At 36.5% G+C, this 21,962-nt stretch overlaps 1 protein-coding gene across 2 annotated transcripts in view; it reads left to right on the plus strand.

The window, feature by feature from the left end:
* Window positions 1–21,962, plus strand: part of Msrb3 (methionine sulfoxide reductase B3) — a 159,875-nt gene that overhangs the window by 24,015 nt on the left and 113,898 nt on the right. For both annotated transcript variants that reach the window (XM_029561532.1, XM_008829076.3), the window contains one exon: window positions 7,353–7,479. In XM_029561532.1, coding sequence (XP_029417392.1) covers window positions 7,353–7,479 — 127 coding nt within the window. The remainder of the gene's footprint in view (window positions 1–7,352; window positions 7,480–21,962) is intronic.

Consider the following 21,962-nt stretch of genomic DNA (forward strand, 5'->3'; position numbering starts at 1 on the left):
AACCAATACTGCTCAAATTATTCAAAAAGATAGAAATGGAGGGAGAACTCCAAAATTCCTTCTATGAAACCAGTATCACTCTCATACCAAAGCCAGGTAAAGATACAACCAAAAAAGAAAACTATAGACCCAGATCCTGAATGAACATAGATGCAAAAATTCTGAACAAGATACTTGCAAACCGCGTACAGACACACATCAAAAATCGTCCATCGTGATCAAGTTGGCTTTATCCCAGAGATGCAAGGATGGTTCATTATACGTAAGTCAATAAACATCATAAATCATATAAATGGACTCAAAGACAAGAACCACATGGTCATCTCAATAGATGCAGAGAAAGCCTTTGACAAAATTCAACATGTATTCATATTCAAAGTCCTAGAGGGAATTGGACTCGAGGGAACATACCTCAACATAATTAAGGCCATATATAACAAACCCACAGCCAACATCATTCTAAATGGAGAAAAACTGGAAGCATTCCCATTGAAATCAGGAACCAGACAAGACTGTCCACTATCCCCACTTCTCTTTAACATAGTACTTGAAACACTTGCAAGAGCAATAAGACAAGAGCAGGAAATTAAAGGAGTAATAATTGGAAAAGAAGAGATCAAATTATCCCTTTTTGCAGATGATATGATATATCTAAGGGACACCAAAAATTCCACCTGAAAACTCCTAGAAATTATTAACACGTTCAGTAAAGTGGCAGGTTACAAAATTAACCTACAAAAGGCTATAGCCTTTCTATATACCAATAACAAGCAATCAGAGAAAGAGCACATGGAAACACTCCCCTTCACAATAGCTGCAAAAAAAAATATCTTGGATTAAACTTTACCAAAGACATTAAAGAGCTCTACAATGAAAATTTTAAATCTTTAAAGAAAGAAATTGAGGACGCCATCAGAAGATGGAAGGACCTCCCATGCTCATGGATTGGAAGAATTAATATTTTGAAAATGACCATCCTACCAAGAGTCATATATAGATTCAATGCAATGCCAATCAAAATCCCCATGACATTTTTCACGGAATTGGAAAAAATCTATCCTAAGATTCATATGGAAGCACAAAAGACCTCAGATAGCCAAACCAACCCTGAGCACTAAGAGAAATGCCAGGGGAATTGCTATACCAGATTTCAAGATGTATTACAGAGCTATAGTCATAAAAACAACATGGTACTGGCACAAAAATAGACCCATAGACCAGTGGAACAAAATTGAAGACCCAAATATGAGCAAATGCAATTTCTGCCACCTGATATTTGACAAAGGGGCCAGCATATTCAGCAAATGATGCTGGCAAAACTGGATCTCCACTGCTAGAAGAATGAAACTAAAACCCTGTCTTTCACCCTGCACAAAAGTCAATTCCAAATGGCTCAAAGATCTCAGTGTAAAACCTGAAACTCTGAAACTATTAGAAGAAAACATTGGGAGAAACCTATAAGATCTAGGCGTAGGAAAGGATTTTCTAAACCGGACATCAATTGATCAGGAAACAAGGGCAAGAATTAACAAATGGGACCTCATTAAACTAAAAAGCTTCTGTACATCAAAGGAGACAACCAAGGAAGCAAACAGAAAATCCACAGAATGGGAGAAAATCTTCACCAGCAACACATCCAACAGAGGTTTAATAACCAGAATTTATAACGAACTCAAAAAACAGAGAACCAAGACAAGAAGCAACCCCATTAAAAGATGGGATAAGGAGCTGAACAGAGATCTCTCAAAAGAAGAAGTAAAGATGGCTATGAACCATCTTAAAAGATGTTCAACATCACTAATAATTAGGGAAATGCAAATTAAAACCACTTTAAGATTTCACCTTACCCCAGTCAGACTGGCTAAGATCAAGAAAACAAATGATACCAAATGTTGGAGAGGATGTGGGGAAAGGGAAACACTACCACGCCCAGCTTAAAATTTATTAAATTTTTATTTTATGTGTTATGAGTGTTTTGCTTACGTGTATGTAAATGCACGTGTGTGCAATGCCTGCAGAAGCCAGACGAGGGTGTTGAATGCCCTGGAACTGGAGTTATGGATGTTGTTTAGCTGCCATGTGGGTGCTGGGAACCGAACCCAGGTCCTCTGCAAGAGCAGTCGGTGCTCTTAATTGCTGAGCTATCTCTTCAGCTTTTTTTTTTTTTAAAAAAAATTAATTATGTGTACGTGTGCATGTCTGAGTTTAGGTATGTGCATGTGAGTTGCAGGTGCCCTCAGAAGCCAGAGATGTTGGATCCTGCAGGACTTGGGAGTTGTGAGCTATCTTCTGTAGATGCTGGGAACTGAACTCAGGTCCTCTGTAAGAGCAATATTCACATTCTGTGTTCTTAACCACTGAGCCATCTCTCCAGCCCCAAATAAGGTAAAATAATTCTTTTTTAAAGTGCAAGACAGACTTGTCCAGTGGCTAGATAGAATAAGAGATACATTAATGGCCTATAAAAGTGGTGTGGCATTTAAAGACCACTGATGAAATTCTTTAGCTGTTTCTTTCATCCTAAATATTGTGTAATTAATGAAATAGATTATTACTGTGTCCCTCCCTTTATTTTCTATGCATTCAACAAACATTATTAAACCTTTCCTGTTCTTGCTCTGTGTCAAGCAATGAACCAGACCAGCAGTGCTCAAGGTGTGGACTACTTGTTTTGATAGAAAAACAGGTAGTATGAGAAGCTTGCTGATACTGTTTCAGACTATCACCGTTGATCTTTGGCATGATAATGAAGTGGCAATAGCTGTGATTATCCAAAGAGATTAATAGAATACTCCACCCTTTCCACTGTTTATCTTGTGTCCATAGATTTTCTTAAATTCTGTACGTCAGGGCTGGAGAGATGGTTCAGCAGTTAACAGTACTGGCTGCTCTTGCGGAGGACCCATGTTCAGTTTCTGGCACCCACATGACAGCTTACACCTGTCCTTAACTACTGAAAGACTGGCTTCTGTGAGCACCAAGCATGCAGATGATGTGCTTACATACATGCATTCAAAACATCATACACATAAAATAAAAATAAGTAAAATTTTAAAAACCACACAGATTTTTAACAAAGTATATTTCAATATATTTATTGCAGAGATACAATGAGAATCCAGTTGTGCTTTGTTAAAGCAGATAAACAAATTTGAAAAATGTAAAACTTCCATGTATATAATATATATATAAATGTTTTAGCTAATATAGTTATTTTTCACTAAAATGTCATTTTTCTGTAAATGTGCTCAAGCTTTCAAGTTAAAAAGTAAACTAGTAATTTTGCAAAATTTCCAAAAAAAAAAAAAAGATTATGTAATTTAATACTACTCTCAACACACAGTGTGGTGCACCTGTTCAACCAGAATTTTAGTACCCACTGTTCAAACTTAGGTATCAGATACCTTGGGAGATAAGAAAGATAGGTGAGGTAGCTTGTCTGGCTTTCAAACAAATAAGGTGGATTATGTCCGACTGTTATGTGTGTCTACATAATGATCTGAGCCAAAGGCAATATAAAACTGAGGGAGCTGGGGAGAAACACAGAATTACGGACTTTCAGTGGCTCCTATGCAATGCCTGTGTTCCATGGTTCTTTCCCTATAGATGGCCACCTTTCAGGTACGTGTGCCTCCTCTGCTTCTCTTTCATGAGGGTTGTTTCTGGCTACCGTCTTTATTGGGTCCATCTGTGCAAGGACAATAACAGGAAGAAAGCTGCCAAATTGAAAGCTAGACTTTGGAGTGAGAAGTGATGTGTTGGTTTGATCTTCAAAGGTATCAGATTATCAACATATTTAAGTTTCAGTGGGTTAAAGAGTAGCCAGTTTGATGGATCCTAAAGATACATCCTAAAAGTATGTCCAAGAAGTTGAAAGAAAAAATTTTTAAATGTAAAAGAGAATTTAACTCTATGTTTGGTGGAATAGAAAGATGAATTGCAATTCCAGGTGTGGTGCCACATGCCTTTGATCCCGGGAGGCAGAGGCAGGTGGACTCTGTGAGTTCAAGCCAGCTGGGGCTACAGGGAGACCAAAAAAAAAAAAAAAAAAAAAAAGAAAGATCAATTGCAAAAATCTGAGGATGTCTTGGACTTTTGGGACTTTAGCCCTTTAATCTTTTGTTTGTTTCTCTCCTTGTCAAAGGAGATTTTCAAGTGACTGTGAATGATGTTTCTTTCTTCCTTGTTTACTGTCATCCATCCTGTCCAGCAGGGAAGGAGGAGTGTGGAGAACAGGTGGCACAACTAGAGGCTTTCCATTACTCATCTTGTCAGCGGCAAGAGCACTGGTGGTAGAGCTGCATGGCCTGGTCCAACTGCAAATAGACCCATTTCCCAAACACTTAGAGTCTAGGTCCTTTCCAACTGTAGGACAAGAGGCAAAATTATTTACCTTCCCTAAGTCTGAGGCTCTATCTGAAAGGGGGAAATGTTAGCATGTGCCTCATAGTGTTGTGAGAAGGAAAATGGCCAATAGAAGTGAAGTGCTGAGAAGGGTCTGGGAGCACACCGACACTCAGCTAGTGCTGCCTCTAGGACGTCTTTATCCTGCTGTTTACTTTAGGATGACATTGGAGAAGAAAGGGTGGCAAGTTCTCTGGCCTACATAGGAGTCTTTGGAAAATGGTTTGCTCTCTCAAAATAGGGTTGAGAATAGATGGATTATTAACATTTTCTGACTGATACGATTTTAAATATAGCAAATACCTGATATGTTTAAATAATATTAGCAGCTAACTTTTCCTGCACGCCTGTGTGCCAGGAAGTCTTAGAGGTGTTTTTTTTTAAGCCAATTAATTTATTTAATGATTATTTTAGAGTCGAGGAAAGTAAGATACTGGGAAGAATGTGACTTTTCCAAGGTCATACAAGTAGCTTTGGGCACAGGATGCCAATCCAGGCAGTCTGGCTCCATAGCTAACACACAACTATATTGATATTGCATCTTTCATGAAAATTATTATGTATTTTACATCTGTTTCTCAGTGTTTTGCTTTATTTACTGCAAATATAACAGGTGGAAAAATAGATAAAAATAATTTTGTTTAAACATTTCAGCATAGAGCTGTGTATGTTAGTACACAGCTGTAATCCTAGCACTTGGGAGGCTCATGGTGGAAGATCACGAGTTTGAGGCCAGCCTGAGCGCTGTCTCAAAAATGAAGTTCCCAAACAAATCAAACCGGTCAAGCAACACCAAAACACCCGTCCCTCTCCCCCTCTCCAACATTTGAGCACAAAATATTGTTCTTTCTGTTCTAGAGAAAAATTGCTCCTGACTTCATTTACTAGAACCACTAGGGCTCTCTTGTTTTGCGGAGTAGAACACTGTGGGTTTGATCTAAACAGAGCTTACACACACACACACACACACACACACACACACACACACACACATTCTTTAGAACAGTCTTTCACTCGATAACTGCATATTTTCAGGGTGGTGTACACTTTACATGTGTGCTGCTAACTTACAATGCCTTTTCTACCATTCTTGTGAGCATTAATGTAGTTAGGGTCCTGCCAACTTCCAATCTATAAATGCATTGTTCCTGAGATTTGAAAATGGAACACAATGTGGCAGGTTGCATTCTTTTCATTACTCAGTATGAAAAAGTTAGATAACTCGGAAAGCAATCCCTTTAGTTGCTCCACTGTGTTGGTGCTAATGTAGTATTTTCAGGGTCAGCTTTAAAAAGCAGCACAACAAAACAACCCACCCCAAACTGGGCAAAACCAATTTGCCACTAGATGGAGCTCTGACTATCTGGGTAGACAAAAAGGCAGTGTGGTGGGAATATTAAATCATCCAGTCATATCATGCTGGGTAGCCCCTGGTATTTGCGGCCCTCAGCTTTTAATTGCAGAAAGCATCTTTGTTCTTTGCCTGACCTGCAGAGTGACGTCACCGCCTTTCTTCCTGTGCGCTGGCTTTGACACAAGCCAGATGGCCACAGTGATCCATAGGCGCCCAGGCTGCCTGGTACAGCAATTGATGAAATAGAATAGGAAGATGTTTTATGGTCAGCTGCGGGAGCACAATGTGGGCCGCAGCTTTGCTAAGTCATTACATTTACCGCACACACTTTATTCCTCACGAGGAAGAGTATCGAGAAAAAAACACGTTTTTTATTTATAATGTTGTGAGGTATAGACCTTTGATCTTTTATTAGTCAGTAGTCTGCTCCAAAGGCATGCTCTTTCCCCTGCCCTGCAGTCACTCGTGAAAATGACATGTTTATTTATGTTTAGTGGTTCTCTCAGGCTGTGCATTGTGATGCTTACCTTTCCTCTTCCTCCCCTTTGTCTCCAGTTAGTAACACAAAAATGTTTTAGTTTTGTAGTGAGTTTAGTTTGGAAAAGTCACAGAGTTCAGGCATGTTAATACAAGCAGATTTCCATCAGATATACTCCAGAGTTATTTGGTAAAATATATTACTGTTTATTATGTGTTTGCTCTTCAAGGAGGTCAGAAGGGTGCAGGAAAAGACTTATTTTGGGGATGGAGGTGGTGGTCAGGAAACGAGTAAGACATTAACTTTATATTCATTTTTTCGACATTTGGCAGTTAAAGTTACTTAACATGGTAATATAAAATAAAACACAAGAAATTGATAATGGAGTAATTTCCATTTTCGTTTGAAGTAATCTTTACCAATTGCAATTGTGTGCAAAACATTTATGAAAATCCTAAGGCCTGAACTTTCATCTAAAGTTTAACATTCATACAGTTCTGATATTCTTTCACATGATTCATTTCCAAAACTTCAGAAAAACGCTTTTACCCCTTTCAATGCTAGGTCATGAGTACTAGTTACAGAATTTTATTTAGAAAGTATAAATCATAAGATTGAATGGAAACTCATGTTTCCTATGCTTCATTCAAATGTAACAGTTTCTACAGTGGAGTCTCTTAGTCATCCTTAAGTTTTTTGATGCTCGGAACAACAAAACTTAAAAAAAATAAGTCTCTTAATCTTTCACTGTTCTGCAGGAGGGAGGTGTGCATATGATTGCTGGGGACAGGCAGCATGCAGGGGAAGAATGGCTTCGCAGTCCGACAGGACAGTTTGCTCAACCTTCTACTGGGCAATTGCTTTGATCTTTGAGCCCAGGTTTTTTCTCACATATGTATTGGGAATAAAACCTGCCTCCTAGATGAACTGTAAGAATGAAATGATAGCAGTGAAAGTAAATCCACTGCCTGAAAAATATAGGTATTTGAAATTTGTTAGCACTGTGCATGCATTCCTCCAGATAAACCATAACCGTCAATTGTTCATTAATGTGTTTAACACTTGTGATGTTTTAATTTATTGTTTTTTTTTTGTTTTCTTTTCTCTCCTACTCAGCTCTTGCCCCTGTTCTTTGCCTCTCGTTCTGTTGCTGAAGATATCCCAGTGATGTCTGCATTCAACCTCCTGCATTTGGTGACAAAGAGCCAGCCAGTAGCCCTGCGAGCCTGTGGACTCCCCTCAGGTTGCTGCTTCTTGTACTGTCTGTTGTGAGGGCACTGGTCTGAGGGGTGTCTCTGCTGCAGGAAATGGTACATCACCATGCTTTGCTCAATTTCATTGTCTTTTATTTGGACCCTAATTTGAAGATGGAAATCGGTTATGAGTCATCACTCTACTTTGAATAACATTCATTACCATAGTCCTTACAGCCCTTGGAAACATTGTCCAGTCTCCTTCCCCAGCATATAATTGTCACTAATATTTCATGTATCTTCTTATTCTCTAATGCACATCTGCAAATCATAATGTTCATAAGTGCCTGGAAGACTTAGAAAGAAAGTGCCCCAAATCAGACAGAATAGAACATCTATCTTAATGAAAATGAAGTGCTTTTAATTCCATGTGGCTGTTCCTTTGGAAAAATGAAAATGAACAACTCTAGAGTAATTGTAGTTAAGAAGAAAAGATATTCAGTTTAACAAGAACATAATAAACAGAACTGATACAGCATGTGCCAAACTGATTTATAAGTTATAACCACTATACTTTTTTTAAGTATAGTGATTTTAAAAGTATTTTGATTTTAAGCATTTAAGCCAATGAAACATAAAAGTTCAAAATTTCATTATGTGCCTGTACTATAAATTTAATATTTTAATTTTATTACAAAACCCACAGTAGTCAAATGTTTTCTTTCAGTGAGTCTGATTATCACCATTACTTACATTTTCATTGCTGCACATATCTCTACTAGTACAGTGGACTGAGATTTAATTCTAGCTCATTAAACATTCTCTGAGTAGTGATTGAGTGCCAGGTATTGTGTTAAGCAGTGAGGCTACGATGATAAGCAAAAGGAAGTTGATTTCTTTTCAGCAAGGATGAGATGGAGAAAGGACTGTGTGAGGAGCTCATAACAATGTGACTAGACTGAAAGTATTTGTGCCTTGGTTATACCAGGAATCCAGATGATCCTAGTTTTTTCTTTAGGGAAAGAAATCTTGGAAGGGAGCAAGGTTACTGGTATTTAAGTGACCACAGAAGAGATGGTGATTGAGCTGGATCTCAAACCACGAGCAGCAGCTAGCTGGGTTACCAAAAAAGGAGGATATTTCTATATATGAAGTAGCACGGGCAAAATGTGAGGGCCAGAGAAAGCAACATCAGTCAGAAAATCCAGTTATTTACTATGTAGCTTGGGAGAGCAAGGGTAAGTAGAGGCGAGGGAGGTAACAAAGGCAAGTCATAAAGTGCTTTATATGCTATTGTAGGATGTTTTCTGAAGACAATTGGTGTAGTATGGGTGAAGGCCAGTGCTGTTTTTTCCTATGTTACTATGTAAGGAACTGAGATGGCAGCTTAATTTCAAACGAGGAGTAAGGCATTTGTAAAAAGTAGATTTTATATGTGTTTACTTAAGACAACTCAAGGGCCAGTGCAGCATAAAGCATGGAGGCACTCTGTCAGTACCCTCCCTGCCCTACACACCCTGCGCTACCCTCACATGGTAGATTGTGTGAATTCGAGGCTGTGTGGTAACATGATGAGCTGAGTCTTAACAGTGGCTGTTAGAGTGGGTTTGAAAAGACTGCGTGGGCAGGAGAGACTCAGGCTGTAAAACTGGTAAGGTGAATCTGTTGAATTGCATCTGAACATGAGGAAAAACTCATCCACTGCAGTCCTTGTTCTGTGTGTAATTTTTCATTGCTATATATATTATGTACAGCAACTGGACAATGAGTGTGTACACACGGCTTATGCATAACCATTTTTCCCATTGTAAAAACCTCAGTGGGCGGTGGGGGTGAAGGCATGGAGAGATGGCTCAGTGATTAAGAACACTGACTGCTCTTGCAGAAGACCTGGGTTCAGTTCCCAGCACCCACATGGCAGCTAACAACTGTCTGTAACTCCAGTTCCAAGATATCTGATGCCTTCTTCTGACCTCCGTGGGCATTACACCACACAGGTGCATTTACCAACATGCAGGCAGCACACTCATACACATAAAGTAAAAATAATAAATAAAATGTTTGCCCATTTTTTAAAAAATGGGTAAAAGCACTCTGCAAAGTTCAGTGTTTACAGAAAAACCATAAACAACAGTGAGCTATGATAGGCAAATAAAGTGCTTCATAATGAAATTGTTGAATTGAAATAAACTTTTAAAACTTCCAATAACAGAACAAGTCACAAACAAATTCAACAAAACTGATAACTTTTCAAAGAGTAAACCATTCCAGGCCATCCACGCATACAAATTCCAGAATCAGACTGATTGAGCTGAACTCTAGCTTTGCCTCTTCCTGGCTACGTGTCTTGGCTTCCTTATTTGCAAAATGAAGATAATGATAGGATCTTCCTGAAAGCGATGCTGCTAGAATGAAATAGATTAGCATCTAAAAAAAAAAAAAGTAAGAAAATGCCTGCCATCGCCATCATAGATATCTTTTCTAGGTTCAGTATAAAAATCCATGTATTTGGGGGCTCAGCGGTTAAGAACACTGACTGTTCTTGCAGAAGACCCCGGTTCAAATACCAGCATGCACATGGCAGCTAACAACTGTCCATAGCTCCAGTTCCAGGGGATCAGACAGTCTCTTCTGTCCTCCATGGGTATTGCATGACACAGGTACACTTACCTACATGCAGGCAATACATGTACACATAAAATAATAAATAAAAATGTTAAAAAAGTAAAAGTCCATGTATTTATAGCCATATAGATTGATGCTTTTCCATGACAATAGATTTTGGTTTGGTTTGGTTCGGGTTTTGAGACAAGGTCTCCTTGTAGCCCCAGCTGGCCTGGAACTCATTATGTAGACTAGGCTGGCCTTGAACTCACAGAGATATGTCTGCCTCTGCATCCCATATGCAGGGATTTAAAGGCACGCCCCACCAAACTTGGCTGACAGTCGACTTTTAAAAATATTTAAATGTTTAATTTTTAAACTATTTTAACTTTAGTAGGAACCACAAATAAGAACAACCATTTGAGAAGTAACCATTCCAACCTATTCTTTGTTTGTTTTTATATTATTGTATTCATATGTGTGGATGTGTACATGTACCACTGTGCATGTATGGAGGTTAGAGGACAGTTTGAGATTCTATTGATGATACAGGAGCTGGTTCTCTCCTTCTGCCATATGGGTCCTGGGGATTGAACTCAAGGTTGTCAGGCTTGGTGGCAAGTGCTTTACCCACTGGGCAGTCTCACCAGCTTCTCAACCTATTTTTAATTTTTAAAAAAATTATGCATTCTCTTGTACAAGAATTCAAGTTCTGTAACTATATAACACTTTTATTCTTAATGCTTAATACTGACAAAAGGCCAGAGAAACTCTATCTGTCATCCCTAGGATTTGTAGATTCATTATACTCTGGCAAATGAGTTGGTTAGAATAATACTACTTAATTCCTTAACCATTAAGGACCATTTATGTTTAAAGTATTATGAAACTCAGTCTTCTAGTCTACATATTTTGGAACTTGAATGTAAACAAAGGGTTTTCTTTTTGTCTTTTTTTGAGACAGGGTCTCCCTGTAGCTCCAGCTGGCCTAGACCTCCCTATGTAGACTAGGCTGGTCTTGAACTCACAGAGGTCCACTGGCCTCTGCCTCCAAAGTTCTGGGAAAAGGCGTGCACTACTGTGCCAGGCACAAAGTTTTATTATCTATTTCTCTAATAGGATTTTACTCTTAAATATATAGAAATATTGAAGAAGCTGTTATCTTTAACAATGAGATGAACTATTTAAACTTTCCAATATAAAATATAATTGAAACAAGAATTCTAGTCTTTATTACTTTGTACAAGGAAGAAGAGAAGAGGTCCAATGGATGATACAGGCTGTTAAGGAAAGTTTCATTTCTTGCTTTAAGTTTTTGTTCTTTGGCCAAAATTCATTATAACAGATATCTCTGTAGATCAAAAAAAAATGGTTTAAACTGTCTACTAACTTGAATATTGAATAGTAAATTAATATTGACTAGTTCAATATGAAATATAAAAACATCATTGGAATAGGCTCTTAAAATGGATTATAACTGGATTGATCTGCATGATGGCTGTACCTTAGGTGACTGACCACTTTTCAGCCTTGGTTTCCCTTCTTATTTTTTAATAAAACATAATTTAAATATTGAGCTTATTTAATACATCAGAGTTATGTTTCACTCATGTTTGTCAAAAGGTATTTTTTCTCACTCAGAATTTCTTCTTAATTTCCTATAACAGTTTTTTGAAATAGTAAAAAGAGCACTGGATTAGGAGTCAGAAACTCAATACTAATTAGTGTTACAAGCTTACAGAAAAGTCTGCTGGGTGGTGGTGGAAAGGTGTGATTATTTACCACTTGAACATTAGAATTCCTGGTCATTAAATCAGACAAAAAGACCATCTGAGGTGGGATTAGGAAGCACAGTCTTATACATAGTATTAGTGATAGATAAAAGCTAAGTGTTGGGGCTGGAGGGATGGCTTAGAAGTTAAGAACACTGGTTAGTCTTGCAGAAGACCTGGGTTCAAATCCCACACCTGCATGGCAGCCAACAACTGTCCATAACCCTGGTTCCAGGGGATCCGACAGCCTCTTCTGTCCTTGATGGGCGTTGCATGACACAGGTGCACTTACCTACATGTAGGCAATACACGCATGCACATAAAATAAAAATAATAAATAAAAAAGCTAAGTGTTATTATAGCTTAGAGTAGATATCATGTTAGCTTTTAGCCAGCTAAGGGTGTTTGCTAAATAGTCCTAATTATAGTGACAAATCACACTTTAACACCATGTACATAACATATGGTTGTGACTTTTACTTGACTTCATGGGTATGTTTAATGCCTTTACATGGCTATTAGGTTGTTTATAAAGATGATACAGCATAATATTCTAATAAATAAATTAGAATTCTTGAAGATATATTCTACAAATGGTACTTGAAAGACACACATAACCATCTGTACAAGTAGATCCCTATGAATCAGGGACTTATGACTTTCCAGATTAGCACAGTCCCTATAACTTAATAATATCTGTTAAGTGATTAGCAAATATTTGGAAAGTTTATGTGTAATAGGTCTTAACTATAGTAAAGAGTAAAAATTTACTTGTGATTCTTTTATATGGGAAGATTTAAAGTAGTTTATAGTTATTGTGCCTTTTGACTTTATTGTCAAAAACCAATGTATTTGCATTTCATTGTATTAATATAATAAACATCTTAGGTATGAATTAGAGTAATTATAGTTAAATAATTAAAAAATGATAACACAGGTGAGCTGTTGGGCCTATTGCCTAGAATTTCTTTTTCTCTTTTTCTCTTCAATGGTTTGTTGGTATATTAACTGAAGAAGTGAGTAAGTAGATCTTAACTTACAATGAGAATAAAAAACTCTGACTCATTTAGTCATATCTGTGGAGCAAATTAATGTATTTATGCTTTAGTTTCTCCATTTTAAACAAAAATTACTACAGATGGACATCAAAGCTGCATCTAGAAGTAAATAATTCATCTTATGTATCTTATCCAATTATATTAAAAATTCTTTGAGGAATATATTTTTTGTAGTTCTCAGGTTTTAACCCATGGCCACACATGCTATGTACACCCATAGACCAGGAGAATTTTTTAAGGGAGAAAGAACTTTAAAAATAGACAGAGTCCATATGCATAGCTAAAGGCTACATAACAAGCAACAATGCCAGATAGGAGATCCCTTCTTTTGAGTTGTTGGCCAGGGTGGCCAAGGGGACTCCCAGATAGTATCCCAGCATAGAACTGGGAAAATGAACAGCAGACCCCAATCTTATCTAAAGGAATATTGCTTCTAGATGAGGAACAGCTGACCTTCCTAAAGCAAACACCACTAGATAGGCTGACTAGATTCACCAGAAGGGCAAGTAGTGGGGAATGGCTGGGGTGCCGACAACACAGCAGACAGTAGCAGGGATATTATAAATATCAGAGTATAAGGGCTCTAGTGGGGGAGGGAGGCTATGGGAGGTTACCATCTGGGAAGTGGGTGTATAGTTGAATAAGATGGTTTGGGATGTTCTGTGTGCTATACACACATGCACAAAATAACCGACAAATTTTATAAAAATGTATTATATTTGAGGAGGAAGCATGGAAACTGACGTCATGCTAATTAGTAGAGGTGATAAACATTACCATTGAAATCTACTCGATGACTTCATAGACATACACAGGCGCCAAGGATCCAAGTGCAACCGATTATGACTAGTAATATACTAGTAATATACTAACATACAGATTAGAGATGTGTGTGCCAACATCTCAGTGTTAGTGGCAAAAACAATGAGGCTATCTGCAAGGAACAATATATTCTAAAATGAAATGGCTCAGATGCCAAGGAGCTCAGAAGGTGGGCGACTGTGACCGTGTGATATTCATGTATATAGAGATTAGAAATGCATGTGAAAACGTCTCAATGTCAATTGCTTTGGAATGAATGATCATGTAGTTATTAAAAATTTAAAAAAATAATGATTGAAAATAATAATTCTTCAAAGCATAAAAATTTTCTCCTTAATAATTAGTAGATGTGAAAAACATTACAAAAAAAAAAAATAGACAAATGCAACAGAGTTTACAACAGAATTTGAAATGAGTTGCTTGAATGTTGTCCACTTTTCCCAGTAGATGGCACTAGCTTTACATTCTTGCATGGGATAGGAGTGGAACTCTATCATTAAACACATAGGTGCATTGTAAAACTTAAAAGTCTGTAAAGAATACTCAGTTAAGAACACATGGATTTACAAACCACACTTTTTTCTGCTTATATTATGTTTAGACAATATTTGTAGAGTGAAAACCGTTTTCCATTTTCAATACGATTCCAGTTCCCTTCGCTTGGACATCTCGTTGAAATTGTCTTTCATGTGTAGACTTTCTATAAACTAAAACAAGTTCTCATAAATTAACTTATCTTGTACCAAATAGGTTATTTGGCTGTAATTTATAGCTTTACATGTACCTACATTTTCTTCAGCAGACCACCCAAGAATTAAAGAAAATTTTACATTTGTTTTGCCATGTTTTGAATTTTTATAGAATCTTGAAAATGTTATTAGTTAAACATCTTGACTTTTAAGCATGGATCATTTTTTGCATGAATGAAAATATTTTAGGAAACTAAGAAAAAATTAAATTAAAATGTTGTTTAATGAGTAATCTGATATAGCTATATCTTTTCAAAAAGCAAAATGTTTTAATGCACTAAAGTTTGAGTTAATTTTGAAAAGTTTCTATGCCGTCTCTAATTACCAGATGAATTTTAAAATTATTTTTAGATAATGCATATTTCATCAAGTCTAATCTGGCACAGAATGATGTAGCTGTATAGATATAAGATGGTGGGCATATGGCTTATTAAATATGGATTTTATTAAGTTTTTGTTAAATAGCAGGTAAATTAATAATTATAAAATACATAGCAGCAGCAATACTGTTAAGATAAGCACAAACAAAACCTTAAATCTCATTTTTTCAAATCAGTTCGGTAATTAACAATGACTGTAAAGTTATAAAACATTACTAGCTCTGACAACAACTCTTGGCAACTAGAACTTCAAGACAACATGAATTTGGGGAGAACTGCGTAGATTAAAAGATGTTTATTAATCTAAACGTGTTCATGATAGTGTTACAAATCCTACAAAGAGAGGGATTTACTAAGATGAGCTGCCTCTTATTCTCAACAAACAAGTTTAATGAAGGATGAGCCATGAACAACCATGTATGGACTTCACATTCTAGCTAATTTTGATCATAATTTTAATAATTTCATGAAATATTATCACTTTCCTAATTTATAGGTTCAACTAAACATTTCTTTAGAGGTTGATTTCCTCATGACTGCTTTTGCTTGGTGCATTTTAATTTAAAGGTTTTAAAACTAGATTTGTTGAAATGCAATAATAAATTACGTTTAATTATTTTGTATCTGTATTTGAAATCAGATATTTATTTGAAATTTGACATCTCAGTTTTAAAGTTCCTAATTTCTCCCTCTTTACATTTTCTATGTTCTCACCTATATTAATCATTTAACATAAGTTACAAAAAGAACATACCAGTTATTTTGCTTTTGTGATATATTTATTTCAGTGCTTTTTGTATTAACTGTATTCAGCCATATGACTACAGATAATGGAATGTTAATTTAAATCAGTAGATTATTTGAATTGGAAGCAAGCCAAGAACATCTAGGTTTCTACAATTATAATTTTGTAAGGTTTTATTTTATTGATGAATGCATATTGTCTTAGAATGATAAATGCATTAGTTTACTATTTCTTGTGTGATTTTTAGATAATTTAACAGCAAGTTTCCATATTATTGATATTGATGAAGAAACAAATTAGAAGCTTATTCATTGCTAATTTGTTTTTATTTCCAGTTTTCTTTGTATCTCCAGGAATTTTTCTTTTATAACTTTTATTCTATTGTTTTCTCCATAAACAGAATTTTATAATACTCTTGTTAAATTTTTTACAATTAGGAATGATTCTCAAGTGTTACATTAACTTAAATTGTCTAAAACTTTGTTCTGTAGAAACTCAGTCCCTTGCTATCATGAAGAAACTGGAGGAAAGGAACAGAGCAGGGAGAAAACATAAGTCTGGGAAAGGTGATGGCTTGACCAGCAAGTCTTTTCCTATTACAAAAAGTTCTTGGTTCCTGCAAAGTGAACTCCAGGAAGGCAGAGTTTTTTGTCTAATTCTCTACTCCATTACAGTACTAGAATTGTATCTGTAACATAATAGGAATTCAATAAGTATTTGTTGAATGAATGAATGGCTGTGAATAAGTAAGATCACCTTATGTATCAAAATAATGACATGTTGTAGGTGATGTGATTTCTGTTCTTAAAGATGATACATTCTGGTGATAAAGACATTCCCTTTGTGTTCATGTTTTTGTAACTATGGAATGAAAAGAATGATATTCTTGATAGTTTTATGAGTCTGTGTAAACACTTCCTCATTTGTCTCACTATGGAGGCAGAAAGAAGTGAGACGTGCTGTGCTTCTTTCTGCCATGTATAACAGAGGGGCTTCTCGGCATAGGATTTCACACAGTGTAATTCCTCTGAAGGGTAATCTGAACACTGTGTAGCTGTAATTAATGGTAAGTGGTATGTTAGGAGATGGGAGGATGGAAGTGAAATTGGGCTATGGGAGCATGGCTTAGGAATAGATAGGCATAGTAAGGTACAGCCAGGCATGAGTTCAAGAGAGAATGTAGCAAATTAGTCAACCGAAGGGGGAAAGAAAGCTACAATCTAGACTCTGGCTCCTATTAACTAGGTGTATGATTGTCAAGTAGCTTCTTTGGGCATTAATTTGCTCTTGAAAGTTTTGGTCTACAAGTTTGCCTAATTATTATTATTATTATTATTATTATTATTAGGTTTTTTGAGACAGGGTCTCCCTGTAGTCCCAGCTGGCCTGGAACTCACTATGTAGACCATGTTGGCCTTGAACTCATAGATATCCACCTGCCTCTGCCTCCTGAGTAGTGGGACTAAAGGCATGCGCCACCATGCCTGGCAAGTTTCCCCAATTATAATATGAGGACTGCTAGTTCTGTTATTTGCCCTGTAAATCCATCTTCAAATTGAAAAAGTGTATACCATCATAGTTCATAAATTTGAATATTCAAATTTTTACATTTTACTGTTTCATGAGGATACAGCTTAAAAATCATTGTAATAAGAATATATAATGGTTTGGCCATATTCTTTTTACTTTCTAGTGGGCCATAAAATAATAGTAATGTATCATATTTAAAGAATATACATTAGTATAAGAAACTCTCTGAGAAGGTCTATATCAAGAAACTCATGTGAGGATTTGATTTGATTATGGAAACTTTTCCTTTTCACTCTCCAAAAGGAAAAACATATTGCTAGTTTTTCAGAGTTGATGTTTTATAAAATGCTTTTTTGGGTCATGCTGGCTCAAGTAATCTCATAGTTTTAAATCCAAAGAATTATTAAATATTAGTCATAATAAAAAGGTTTGAATGTGGAACCCTAGAGAGATAATAAAGGATTGAATAGTTTCATAGGAAATTTTTTATCCTCTCATCAATCATCATTTTTTATTATACTGATTTATTAAACAAACATTATTGTAGTTTTAAAACTAAATTCTAGGAAACATAGCCAAAGGCATTTATAAGGCATCTTTCAAGAAGTTCTAAATAGAAATGCCTGAGATGGAGAGAGGAATAAGTAAATACAGCATGCACGTTTTAGATCTTTCTCTTGCTTAGGCACGTACTAGATATGGGGAATACAAAGATGGCACACATACATGTACACACACACAGTACAGACAGACACAGCCTCTCTTTCTCTCTCTCTCTCCCTCTCTCTCTCTCTCTCTTTCTCTCCCAAAATATTGTAGATTTTTCTGGAATATTTATAAATCCATTAGTTGTTCATCTAATGGAAGTGACAGGCTTAATTTTATATATTGTGCTTAATTTAGGCTCAAATTTGATATGTGCCATAATATAATTATAGAAATTTGAAAGTCAAGCTTTCAGGCAATGTATTTTCTTTCTAATGAAGTATACTTAATTTACTTAATGTCGTACCTAAATAAAACTCTGAATGATAATCTAGGAGGACTCCTTTCTGGGGGTGGTTACTTCTCACCTCCCCAGCAACTTATGATTCCCAAGGGAGAGACAAAGAATGGAGCGGGACAACAGTGTGTGTGCGTACATGTGTGTGTGTGTTCAAATCTTTTTGATTGCATGTGAAATGTAGAATGGAAATGAACCTGTCTGGTTTTAATTTTTTTTCTTTATGGGCTAAGGTGTTCAAGGAAGACCCAAACTAGAAAAATTAAAAACAGGGCACTCCTGCTTTGTCAGACGTGTCACATGCAGTCAGATAGACCTGAAGTTGAGTGGCTCTCTCCTCCACTGTTGTCACTCGATGATGGCCATGCTTCAAACATTCTTTTTTACTCATATGTTCTGCGAGCAAGAAAGTGCTTTCTGGATCAAAACATGCTTTAAATATTTCTTCAAACTTGAACTTCATGGTTCACATTAACACGAAAGTCATTGCTGCCAGTATTTGCATTAAATTTTGAAGCACTGATAAAGTATCCTTTAGTTCTTTTGGTGCTTAAACGATGCTGATGAAGTGATGACAGTATAAGAATTCAACAATTAAAAATTTATAAGATGCAAGTAAAATGCAGAAATGTAAAAGGTGGAATCTATCTTGTAGCCATTCAGTATTTTTAATGAATGTTACATTAACCATACAGCTCCATGAATGTGGTTTTGTATTGAGGCTAGAATTTTAAGTCATGTTAATTAGTCTTTGTGCTCTGTGCTTTGAGAGGACACTTACACCTATTGACTTACAGTAAGAAAACAAAACATTTGTGCATTTCCCTCCTTAGTTTTAAAATTACTTCACTTCTCAAATCTCAGATTTGCTCTTCCAAGTCTGGATTTATAGTTTATCCTGTTTGGAGGGGTGATGACTTCATAAACTAGCTAACACAGCTGTAAAGATTCTTGTGTAGTTTTCATCAGGATGGGATCCTCATCACCTTGGCTTACACATTTAGTCATGCTCATCTGTAAGGCAGCCCAGATGCCATTCCTTCTTTCCCTATTTGGATCTTTTCTGGCACTCTGTGATCTTGTAGGTTCTGTTTCCATGAACTTTATGCTTCTATATTCCAGTTGCAACTAGACATGGTTAATGTAGATGGACAAAGTGGGGGTGGAAGGATGGCCCAGCAGTTAAGAGTACTGTCTGCTTTTGCAGAGGACCCGGGTTCAGTTCCCAACATCCACATGGCAGCTAACAACCATCCATAACTCTAGTTCCAGAGGATCTGACACCCTCTTCTGACCTCCATGGGTATTACACGACTTGGGTGCACTTACATACAGACAATACACTTATACATATAAAATAGAAAATAGATTAAATATATTTTTAGAGAGTATAAATGCTCTGCTAACTCTCCTTGCAAAAAGCTCTGCGCATGCCTTTCCTACAAGACTTCACAGTGCAGTGATTGCCTTGTTTTCCTGCTAGTTTATGTGCTTCTTAGGAGAGTCAGAAACCTTTGTTTTGAACTTCCCAGTGCTTATCACAATTCTTAATTCATGGCAGATATTAAAATAGTCGTACATACAAAGTTTGAATCAATATTAAGCTGAGACCTTTATAGCTTGAAAGAATTTACAATGTTTTTGGGACAAGAGGATCAACTGAAGGGATCTGACACCCTCTTCTGACCTCCATGGGTATTACACGACTTGGGTGCACTTACATACAGACAATACACTTATACATATAAAATAGAAAATAGATTAAATATATTTTTAGAGAGTATAAATGCTCTGCTAACTCTCCTTGCAAAAAGCTCTGCGCATGCCTTTCCTACAAGACTTCACAGTGCAGTGATTGCCTTGTTTTCCTGCTAGTTTATGTGCTTCTTAGGAGAGTCAGAAACCTTTGTTTTGAACTTCCCAGTGCTTATCACAATTCTTAATTCATGGCAGATATTAAAATAGTCGTACATACAAAGTTTGAATCAATATTAAGCTGAGACCTTTATAGCTTGAAAGAATTTACAATGTTTTTGGGACAAGAGGATCAACTGAAAATGTGTGAGAACAATTGCATATACTATAGTCATCCATGTAGATAGTATCTTGCAAAGTAAGTAACTGAGTACTAAGAGTGTTGGTAGAGGCGAAGCTAACAGGGTATGTAAATTGGGAAGAACTTGCTTGTAGTCTTTCTGAGTTTGCCTGTTCATGCTGCCAACATAGAAACTGGAGGGCAATTTTGATCTTTCAACTTTGTGCCAATGAAATACATGGAATTATTTAATTCAAGAAATGTCATGTTTCTTTATGTTATATGTCTTCAGAGCTTGGATCGTGGATGAAACTAAACTGCACAATGTAGAAAGTAAGACTTTAAAAATAGGAAGACGGCTGATATGCTTATTTCGTGATTTCTTTCCTTGTAGGTAGGTGTTCCCTGCCGTTACCTCAGGATTACTCCAAAGAGGACAGTTATGAAAATGTTACAGAAGGGTGAAAGCGGTGTTAAAATGACCAGATGCTTTTTTTTTCCCTACATGCTCATCCAAAATCCATCACCAAAACATCTATCTACTGAGTGTCCTCTTACACATGAGTCTGAGTTGAGAATGCTGGTCTGTAGTTTGAGTGGGATGACATCAAGCAGACAAAACAAATTAGCCCAGTCTGCACACATGGCATATCTAGGATTCAGCCAGACACTTTTTTAGAGCTGTTTTGAGTTTGGTGCTGTGCTAAAAGGATATTCACTGAGATTTCTGGAAGTGGAAAAGGTGATGTTAGATGTCACAGTGTTTGTATTAAGATGTGTAGGTGTCAGTTTCTTGGTTTTAAAACATTCTTTGCATATTTATACTGTTGTTCTCTCCATTTGCATCCAGGCCTTTTCTGTTTGCATTCAAGCTGCCTGTCTCTATGACTCCTGTGTGGAAATCTCTGGGCAACTACTGCACTGGCCATTTCCTCTGTGTGCTGAGAAAGTTCTTGCTGTATCAGCACTTCCAAAGCTTTGCCTCACCTTAGTGAGACCCATATTGCCCACTTTCTTTAACATTGCAGTGCTCCTTCCTTGCCTCCCAGTCCTCTGGTCCTGCTGAAGGTTTGTTTTTCCCATTTTACATACTTACAACCTCCCAAGAGACTAAGTAAGTAATATACTTACTTGTTTTTGTTGTGTTTTGTCTGCCTTCCCTTACTTCTGCCATAATGGGAGCTCTAAAAAAATAAGCTTTGGTACTCTAACCACTGCATGAATGAATGGTCATAGTTTGGTTTACATAGTACTTGACAGTCTGTAACTAGCACTGAACACTTTTTGATTACTTAAAATGTAAGAAAAAGTCTTGGTATCCGTGGTTCTCAGAGCAGGCTGTGCAACCCTAGTTTTCTAGAAGCCAGAGGCCTGAAGCATTGTCCTACCCCTTAGATTGTATGATAGCCTCAGGAGTGTTTTCCTTATACATACTTACTTTGAGAGAAAAGTCAGTCTGAGGATGCTTCTGCAAGGAGGGACTTTTCTTCCCCCTATAGCTTGCAATTTTTTTCTCAAGGTCTTTATTGAATTACTAGAGTTGTTTTAAAAAATCAGAAAAATTGTTCATGGTACATATGAACAATTTTATATTTTATTTTATTCTAAAAAGGGCTATATTTAATTTTCTATATTCCAAGGTAGAAATTCTAACACCGTTAAACCTAGAATAACAGTTTGTTCTGTTTTCCTATGTGATGAACTAATGTATACTTGAAAATTAAAATTTATAGCAAAAATTAGCATATGCTTTAATTTTATGCCATCTGTAAATCTAGCAGCAAGGTGCTTCACCGTGAACTGTACTTATTAATATAATATATAATATATAATAA

The sequence above is a fragment of the Nannospalax galili genome, unplaced genomic scaffold (assembly GCF_000622305.1).
Source record: "Nannospalax galili isolate Female #2095 unplaced genomic scaffold, S.galili_v1.0 scaffold110, whole genome shotgun sequence".
In the NCBI taxonomy this organism is placed as follows: Eukaryota; Metazoa; Chordata; class Mammalia; order Rodentia; family Spalacidae; genus Nannospalax; species Nannospalax galili.